Raw genomic sequence first — 10,129 nt, 5'->3', positions numbered from 1 at the left:
TGCCGCTTATATTCCCGCTTTTTATCGGCGGTCAAAGGTTTAGTACTGCCTTGCGGGAGAATGAACATGTATTGGTCAGTCCATTCATCTTTAAAATGTCTGTTTTCGTGGTCAACTTTCCTAATTTTCGAGTAAGCCATTTTCTCATTCCAAATCGCTCTTCCGGTAAACAAATGATTTGATTGGCTATTTTTTGAGTGACACAATTACGCACATGTCGTGACAGACGGAGGGAGGGGGGGAGGTCGGTGAGTGCATGACCTTCGCTCTGTGAAGATCATTACTTTTTGCTGTTTTTATGCTGTACTACGGACTATTCTGCCTTTCAATTTGAATTTCAGTGAGGAATGTCTTCATTAACATAATCATGCTTTATATAGTAAAATCATAAAAAAAATAAAAAAACACGATCAAAATCATGTAGCCTAAATGAACATGCTATGTCGATCAGGAGGAACTAGCTAGGCTAGCTTTTGCAATTGTTTTTGGGGATTTCTTTAACTCTACAAGCTGTTCCTTCAAATAAGGATATCAGCTCACTTTTGGCCTGCGTTATGATTACCTGATGAATGGTGAGTATTATGTTATCCCAATTGGCTATCCTCTTTCCCGTGTGACAATCGATTGCCTGCGTTCTCGGCTGTCCTCTTGGTATCTGGTAAAAAAATTACTAGTAAAACCATCAACACATCAGGGCTTTGCTGACCAGGGCCCAGTTTCCCGAAAGCATCGTTAGCCTAAGTTGTTTGTGAAGTTTGTCGTATGAGCATTAGACAGTTTTCACACCGTGTCACAAAAGCAGCGTTGCGTAACGAACGTTGTGAAAACACTCATAGCTACCGAGGGCTCCAGGTGTACACGTAGGGCGCTAAAAGCATCGTTACTTTAGCCTCAGTGGCGCCACCAGCTGGACATTCAGTGGTATTGGATGTGTTTTATTAAAACGCATCCAATACTGGGGGCGTCCTCCCCCCGAATACTTTGTGATTTTCACATACAAACGAAGCAATCTGGTGCATTCTGACAAAATAATAAAGAGAAAATAGAACATTTCCTTACAAAGACGAATGGAGCCGGGGAACTAAGTTTTGACCTAATTTATTTGCCTTGTAGAATTCAGCAAGATTAAAAGTGAAAATACATCAATAATAATTGGGAATTAAGTTAACATTCTCTCTCTGTCTCTATCTGTATGTGTGTTAGAGAGAGAGAGAGAGAGAGAGAGAGAGAGAGAGAGAATGTGATTCTAAAAGGGGTGAGTGTGTTATGGCCAATCTATTGTGTTGGCAACTTCACTCACACACATTTTTTCTGTTGCCTGTAGCATCCTCACGTAGCCAGATGCCTCTCTCACGCTGAGCTGGTCAAATGGACCATGTGAACCCGTCTTGATGGCTTCAAAACATTCAAGGAGGTCATCTCGGTTCTCGTACACAGTGTTGACGATCCTGCTGTTAAAATTCCTCCTTGTAGATAAAGCTCTGGGCAGTCTTCGTGAAACCATCTTGTCAAGAACGCTGCACCGTTTCGGTGACCGGGAAAAGAATGAAGCAATACCGCTCAGATCGGAAAAGAAAACGTTGACTTTTTTGATGCGGGAGGTAGCTTGCTGCATGATCAAATGAAGCTGATGTGCATAGCAATGCACACAATGGGCATTCTTAAAATGTTCACGCACCTTTTGCTGCACACCAGCCCTCTCTCCCCTCATCACACTGGCACCATCGTACGCTTGTGCAACGCTCTTCATTTTGTCATTGTCGTCGGCCAAAAGCTGGTTCAGTCTCTCCAAAAGTACACTGGCAATTGAAACTGACGTTGAATCCGAGATGGGAATAAACTCAAAAAAACGTTCCTGCACGGCATGGTTGTCATCAATGTATCTGAGCACAAGCACCAGCTGTGTCTGCGTGGAGACGTCCGTAGTTTCATCAGCTTGGATGGCCAGATAGCGAGCTGACTTGACCTCCTCCACAATCCTTTCATTCCAAAAGCTCGTTCTGCACCGCCTTGGATGTGCCCTTGAACACCGTGGCATTTTTCAGGTGGTCATCGAAAACTTCATCCAACTGTGCCACGATGTCCCCCTAATCCAAGAAAAATACCTGGGTTTGTGGAGCCCGCCGTCTCATCCTTGCCTCACAAAGCCAACTCGAACACTCCACAAAACTTCACACATTGGATGAGCCGGTTGAGGATGTGTCGGTTCTTGCTCACCTCATAGTTGTGGCGACGAACAGCTAGCCAGTATCCCTCAACCAGTTGAGTGGCAATGTTCACCCTCCCAAGAGTCGCAAATCTCAAGCAGCTATCCATGTGGATCTTTGACATCTCATGCTTCTTGATTTTCTAAGACAGATGGTGCATCTCTGTCACACCAGTCGATACCCAAATAGTGCTGTCTGTCGTCAGGTTGGAAGAGTAGGCAGTGGTAGCAGAAGACTGCATTAGCTTCTTCACAACCTGCTAGTCAGCTTTTTTTTTCGTACCAATTTGTTGAAAATCCTTGGGTGTAGGACTTTCCCTTCTTTGTAAAAAAAAATCCTCTTTCTCCCAGTTGGTAGTGCGTCGCCCAAATCGCCCCTATACACCATCCGCCCCTGGTTAGAAGTCAACAACAACAACATTTATTTCAGCAATTTAAAATTCCAAAAATACATGCCAAGCTGAAATTGACAGATTAAACCACGTCACAAGGCAACCACATCACAAGGCATATAATAAAATCAAATGATTCCATTGCTCTTGGGTGGGAGGTCGCTTTCGAGCTGCACTTGCTGTCTCCCTCCTATTTTAATTCAACCATCGTGGTTAAAATGTCCTCATATTGATCAATGACAGAAGACACACTGTACATGACTCACGCTGAGACCAGTGGGGGTTGCAGAATTTCTGCAGGCATTTTTGGTAGTGATTGTTTGCCATTAAGCACTGTAGGCGCTTCAGTGAGGCAGTGATGAAGTTTACTATTACTTGGGCCGTGTCTAGACAGTTACAAACATCCCTGACCTTAGTTCAGTGCACACTCGCCAAGTTGAGAGATTGGTTTCTGCAGTGAACGTAGACTGCTACTGGGGCTAACAGAGCCTGTCGCTTCCCGCTTCCCGTCCATTAACTGTATTTATGGGACAGAGCCCGATTAAATCCGGATATTTTAATAAGTTGGGTGTTATAGGTTTTAAACAACATGTCCGAGTTGTTTGAATGACAGAAGCTCCGCTAGCTCGATGCTAAAGTGCTAACGGGAGCTAACAGCCTGTCCCCTCCTGTCCTATTAACTGTATTTATGGCAAAGCCTTTTTTCTTTTTAATATGACCAAACACAATGGCCAGAGGACCAGCATCCTTTCTTGACTGGCAAAAAATAATCTTTGAGTTTTACATGTTCTAGAAATGTTCATTAATTGACAGTCCTAATGTTTATTTTCTTGTCTTCTGATACTTTATCACAGTATGGAAAGGGAGATTTGGAGGTACCTGGGGTCTCATTTATAAAACTGCGTGGGATCGTTACTAAAATTGTACGTACGCCCAAAAGCCAAGTTTTGCGTGCGTCAAAAAATATTCAGACTTCTAAAACCCTGCGTACGCACACCTCTAAGCAATCTATGCTTTATAAATCACAGAGTGCCTACAAGTGTGCGCAGCTGAATCAGCTTCACGTTCCGCCCTGTACACGCCCCTTTTTAACCATAAATGGTCAATGCAAACAACCTCATGAATGCGATATGCATATAAAACAGACTCAGATGCAAGTATTAAGTCTTATTGGAAACAATGGCAGAAGGACTGAGAAAAGCAAAAAAGCGAAATTTCACGGAGGTTGAAGTGGAGACACTTGTGGGTGAGATGGAGGCCCGAAAGGTAGTTTTGCTCGGCGGTCACAGGATTGGGATCACTGACAACAAAAAGCAGAGTGAGTGGTAACATGTTGCTGCAGCATTGAACTCTGTCAGTGGCACGGAGCGCACAGTCCCAGAATTAAAAAAGAAGTGGTCTGACATAAAGGTACATATTTTTATTACCAATAAATCGTTATGGTCCCTGAAGACCCTCTCCCTCTGAACCCTGCCATTTGCATGGTCCTCCAGCAGTGCCATGGTGCAGCATTACGCACGGGGCTCACCGCTGTATATATAGGGTTACGGTAATACGACTGACCGAGAACACCTTGGATAATCAGTTTGTAATCACCCACGTAAAATGTTCTTGAACATAACCCCTTTTTAATGCCTGATTTGTCATGAAAAGCATCAAGAGGAACGGACAATAATATAACGATTGCGATGAGGAGTATGTGGCTTGGTTTTCCACACTTGGGATTTAATTGACATTTGATTATGTGTTTACAGTGTCACATACAAATATTATGTTATTGACACGTTGGACAGATGCTTTATTCCATGCAGTCGCGCCGTCAGGACAGTATGGAGTGACGGGATTAAATATAGAGAATTCTGATTTAAAATTATGATTTTGATTCTAAGGAGATGTTTCTGGAGTTATAACTGAGAAATAACGCAGTTGACTTCAATTATTCTGATGACATAGATTTAACGCATGGTACGGGTTGAAATTAAACGTATGAAGGGCGATGATAAAACATAATCGTTCTTCTCACTCTACATTTCTTCAGTCTGACTTCAGTTCACCACCACACCGTCTGTGTCGTCAATTCTCCTTTTCCTCCAAACCATGCGTACGCATGGGTCAGAGTTTGCTTAGGGCTGCGCACATTCTCCCGTCAAGTTAGTTTTTTATAGATCACAACCTTGCCGTGGAAAGTCACGTCCGCCACTTTCTGCCCCGTTTTGTGCGTACGCAACGGTTGTAAATGAGACCCCTGGTCAGGGCTTGGTCAGCCTACAAATCCCAGGTGTGGAGACTGCAGGGAAACCGCACAGAGAGGACACTAAAGAGCCATCTCTCATTCATCGAGTGGACTCATTGGTTTGTGAATGACCACAAAGATGCTCCTATAGGCAGATTGCTGCATGGCATTCGCCACTTATTCAAATTGTAGAGGTTGAAGCAGTCTGCATTTTGGTCACTTGCCATAACACTGTCATGTGTTTTATCAAAACACCATCAGTAACATTTAAATTGAGTTGATGTGGACGGCTCTTTTTTGTCCGATTTTTTCAGTGTTCAGTGCCTGTTTGTGAGACATGCATTGTTTGAAAGATAAGCCTTTGATTTTGTTTAATTTTAATATGCCTTTCATCAACAGTGGTTTGGAGTTTTATTACAAAAATTAAAGTGCTTAACTACTGGTGAACGACGTTGCAGAACATATATGGTACAAGTTTGTGTTGATTGCATGGAAAAGGGAATAATCTATTACAAATTATGAGGTAAGAACGTGGTAATACCATGGAAACAAACAAGGCTTCCTTTTACAGTACAGTTTCAGCTAACATACTGGGTAAATTGTCATGTTTTACTTAGTAAAGTTGCAGAACATACATGGTACAAGTTCCAGTTAACTGCATCGACAATGGAATGTATCTATTACAAATTATATGGTAATAACCTGGTAACACCATGTAAACAAACGGCTTCGTACCCAGTTTTTAAGAAGATGTACCATGACACTAGAGGTAAACGGTTCCTGCTGAGGTTGTTACCAGGTAAGTAATTCCATAGTTTCTAAGGTAAATGAAACGAATTAACCCTTTCTAAATCGGTGTAGCTATGAATAATAACTATGTAAGAAAAAGTAATTTATTGGAAAGTACTATGCTAATTTCTAGATAGTACATCATTAAACTTGGGCTGTTACCAACATAAACCTTGGATAACTACAAGTGTAACTTGAATTAATAGGTGTTTCTAAGAATTGGTTGCCTAATTTCCTAAGAAGTCCACAATAATATCTGAGTTATTACCAACCTAAAACAGTTACAACTACACGGTACTTAGTTGAGTTGATGGGTACTAGTGGAGGTTTTACTTCGTACTTCAGCTGTAATTCCTCTGTATTTACCTTCTTATTACCAGTGGTAATTACCCAGTAATACACTATGATTTAACATATATTCACCGGGTAAATACCTAATAATTAGGGGACTGTAAAAGGAAGGGTTACCCACTGCAAAAGTTAACAATGGAGTTTAGTTTTTTTAATCATTCAAAATATGTTTGAGTGGGAGGGAAATGCGATTGTTTTTTTTTTCATTTATAAGTTGTTCCTATTTAAAGTAAAATGGGTTGGAAGTGTCTCATTTATCATGAAATCAATGAAGCAGCAAAGCAATTCACCTAATTAATTCTGTAACATCACTGTCGAGCTTCTAGGATTGGAAGGGATGGGTGTTCCATCGCTGTCAAGTACACTTGTGTTCTTCCAGCTTTAGGCTTCTGTCATTGCACATTTAACAGTATTCTGGGAGCAGAGTGAAGCACAAAACAGGTTTGTACAAATGCAAGGTGGCCATAGGCTCAATCACCACTGTGTTCCCTTATTCGACAACAGCTACCTGACATTTATTTACATGAGGATCTTTGTAGATATTCGAGATTGGCACTTTAAGTTGCCAGGCAGGACAATATATAGAAATTATAACCCCTAACCTCTAACCTCAACCAAAACGCCTCTGTTACATCTTAGTCTTTCATTGAAACCTATACATTAAGAGAGGGAAAACTCACTTAAAATTAAAAAATAAAATAAAGATGTGGAGTGCTTGTCTGAATGAATGTTACCAGCCAATGAGATTCTAATGTTAAACTAATGAAATCTATCTCTGCTGCGGGCTGCCACCACTTGCTGAAATGGTTGTGCAGTCCCAGGGTGTCAGCGGGGTTAGGTTCCATATGGTTAAGCACAGCAGGACTCTGGCAAAGTGCTCTCTCTAAATGATATCCTGGCTGGAGAGAGAGAATTCTAGTTTAGTCAGAAATACTGGACTAGTTTCAGACAAAATCAAGAGAATATTGAAACACAGATCTAAAATAATGGAGAAGTAGAAATTGAATCTAAAACAAATAATATGAGATCAACTCTATTGAGTGTGAGACCAGGAGGTTTATGTATATATATATTACTGTTATAGTAGAATTGTGTACCTGAAGTGTTTGTGGCACCCATTTGACTCTCTGGTCCTCAGTCCAGGCAGACCCCTGAGGGGGAGTTCCTGCCCCTGGACCAGTGTGAGCTGGACGTGGGCTTCGGCACGGGGGCGGACCAGCTCTTCCTGGTGTCTCCGCTCACCATCTGCCACCAGATCACCAGCCGGAGCCCCTTCTTCGAGCTTTCCCAGCGCTCCCTCTGCAGCGAGCAGTTTGAGATCGTGGTCATCCTGGAGGGCATCGTGGAGACCACGGGTAACAACATGGAAGAAGAGTTTTAGCTTAGCTCTCGTTTATTTCCGTCTTCATTCTTCATAATCACATTCAATCGAGCAAAAGATTAAAACACATCAACACATCAAATGGGAAACAATCTGTGTCACTCCCTTGGTCTTGGGATTTGATTATTGTTTAATTTCACCCTCTTCAAATATTCAATAGCGCGCTCTAAGATGTCCCCCTGAGCTCCGGATTTCATTTCCTCATCCTCTTCCATCTCCCTCCTTTCATCCATATGGGTCACATTTAAAGGACAATACTGCCTTGTGTGATGAACAATCGATATCACGTTCTAGTGAAGCCTGGAGAGATGGTTATGATGGTTCGATCACAACGGTCAAAAACTGTACAATGTCCTCCTCTTGTTGATCCATTGAATTAAAGGGCCCCTAGTTTTTAATATTCTTAACAAGCCAATTCGAAATATACCCATTAGTGACCTCACAAGTGAGAGTGAAGGTGAATCAACCTGTCAGTTGATATTTCCATGTGGGATGTCCCCCATGGAAAGATCTGGAAATGGCTAATCAACCTTTAATTCTTCTACCTTGGTTTTAGCTGCCTGACATTACCTGTGGGTCTGCCTCCCCCCTCTCCTCTCCCCTCCCTCCCCCTCCCTCCTCCCCTCTCCCTCCTCCCCCTCTCCTCTTCCTCCCCCTCTCCTCTCCCTCCTCCCCTCTCCCTCCTCCCCCTCTCCCCACCTCTCCTCTCCCTCCCCCTCTCCTCTCCCTCCTCTCCCCCCTCTCCTCTCCCTCCTCCCCCTCTCCTCTTCCTCCCCCTCTCCCCACCTCTCCTCTCCCTCCCCCTCCCCTCTCCCTCCTCCCCCTCTCCTCTTCCTCCCCCTCTCCTCTCCCTCCTCCCCTCTCCCTCCTCCCCCTCTCCCCACCTCTCCTCTCCCTCCCCCTCTCCTCTCCCTCCTCTCCCCCTCTCCTCTCCCTCCTCCCCCTCTCCTCTTCCTCCCCCTCTCCCCACCTCTCCTTTCCCTCCCCCTCTCCTCTCCCTCCTCCCCTCTTCTCTCCCTCCCCCTCTCCTCTCCCTCCCCTCTCCTCTCCCTTCTCCCCTCTTCTCTCCCTCCCCCTCTCCTCTCCCTCCCCCTCCTCTCCTCTCCCTCCCCCTCTCCTCTCCCTTCTCCCCTCTTCTCTCCCTCCCCCTCTCCTCTCCCTCCCCCTCTCCTCTCCCTCCCCCTCTCCTCTCCCTCCTCCCCTCTCCCTCTCCTCCTCCCCTCTTCTCTCCCTCCCCCTCTCCTCTCCCTCCCCCTCCCCTCTCCTCTCCTCTCCCTCCCCCTCTCCTCTCCCTCCCCCTCTCCTCTCCCTTCTCCCCTCTCCTCTCCCTCCCCCTCTTCTCTCCCTCCCCCTCTCCTCTCCCTCCCCCTCTCCTCTCCCTCCTCCCCCTCTCCTCTCCCTCCTCTCCCTCCTCCCCTCTCCCTCCCCCTCTCCTCTCCCTCCTCTCCCTCCTCCCCTCTTCTCTCCCTCTCCCTCTCCTCTCCCTCCCCCTCTCCTCTCCCTCCTCCCCTCTCCCTCCCCCTCTCCTCTCCCTCCTCCCCTCCTCTCCCTCCTCCCCTCTTCTCTCCCTCTCCCTCTCCTCTCCCTCCCCCCCTCCTCTCCCTCCTCCCCCTCTCCTCCCCCTCCCAGGGATGACGTGCCAGGCCCGGACATCCTATACCGAGGATGAGGTGCTGTGGGGCCATCGCTTCCTCCCAGTCATGTCCCTGGAGGATGGCTTCTTCCGGGTGGACTACTCCCAGTTCCACAACAACTTTGAGGTCCCCACATCACCGCACAGCGTCAAGGAGCAGGAGGAGAAGCCGGCCCTCACCTCGCCCGGAACTGTGCTGGCCGTGGACACCTCCAGCTCCAACCCCCGGCCCCTGAGGGAGGGACGGGGAGGCTGTGAGGTGCGAGGCGGGAGTCGCCGGGAGAGGATGATGTCAGTGGACTGTGTGAACCTCATTGAGGACCAGGCCACCTCCACCACCTCCACCTCCTCCACCTCCTCCACCAGGCTGCCCAGCAAGCTCCAGCGCTTGAGCTCCACCAAGGAGGAGCACCTATGGCGGGGGCCCAAGGCCGGCCTGGCGCTGCCCGGGGTGAAGGCCTCCAGCCTGTGGGACCTGCCGCTGAGGATCCAGAGGCTGCGGACCAGCTCCACGCCCACCCACTGGCCCCCGGAGGAGCAGCTCCTGGGGTCAGGGGAGGGGGAGGTGGAGAGGCAGAGGCCACCCCCTCCGGAGCAGGTCCCCGACCATCTGCCAGCTGAGCTCCGATGGATGAACCGTTGACTTCTGGCAGGTATCAAGAAAATCTGGGGTCTGTTTGGTTGTATTTTAATCAGGAATAAAGGGCATTGTAGGGGGTCTGTTGACCGTTGCCATGAAGAGCAGGACAAAGGTCTACAAGCTATTCAAACTCTCTCTGTACATAGACTGTATGTGTCCCTTTGCAACGTCACATAATAGTTTAATACACTATTACAAGAACCCTCCCTGCATAATCAAAACACAAGCCACATTTTAAAGTTTGATTTTAATGTCTTGTTATCTAACGTGACTTTTGCTGTGGTGTCATTATGCATTACTATATCTCTTTATTTAATCATATATTCATGTTTGTTTTTATATTTTGATCTATATGTTTATATTTGTTTTATTTATTTTATAACTGCAGTAATTTGATACATATTGATCTGATATATTAATATGATCTTAAACACTGTCATCAATTGTAAGAGAATCTTATAAACCTAAAATAAATCAGGGGATTTATATATTGTATTTAATAAT

At 45.8% G+C, this 10,129-nt stretch overlaps 1 protein-coding gene across 1 annotated transcript in view; it reads left to right on the top strand.

Moving 5' to 3' along the window:
* Positions 1 to 9,628, top strand: part of LOC307090644 (G protein-activated inward rectifier potassium channel 1-like) — a gene marked incomplete at both ends in the record, with an annotated part of 14,790 nt that extends 5,162 nt beyond the window's left edge. The window contains 2 exons of the mRNA XM_079757384.1: positions 7,110 to 7,326; positions 8,982 to 9,628. Coding sequence (XP_079613510.1) covers positions 7,110 to 7,326; positions 8,982 to 9,628 — 864 coding nt within the window. The remainder of the gene's footprint in view (positions 1 to 7,109; positions 7,327 to 8,981) is intronic.
* Positions 9,629 to 10,129: the final 501 nt, after the last annotated feature.

Source organism: Pollachius pollachius, assembly GCF_949987615.1.
Source record: "Pollachius pollachius genome assembly, chromosome: 19".
Taxonomy (NCBI): Eukaryota; Metazoa; Chordata; class Actinopteri; order Gadiformes; family Gadidae; genus Pollachius; species Pollachius pollachius.
Note: the sequence above shows the minus strand (reverse complement) of the source record. Positions and strands in the feature narration are given on the sequence as shown.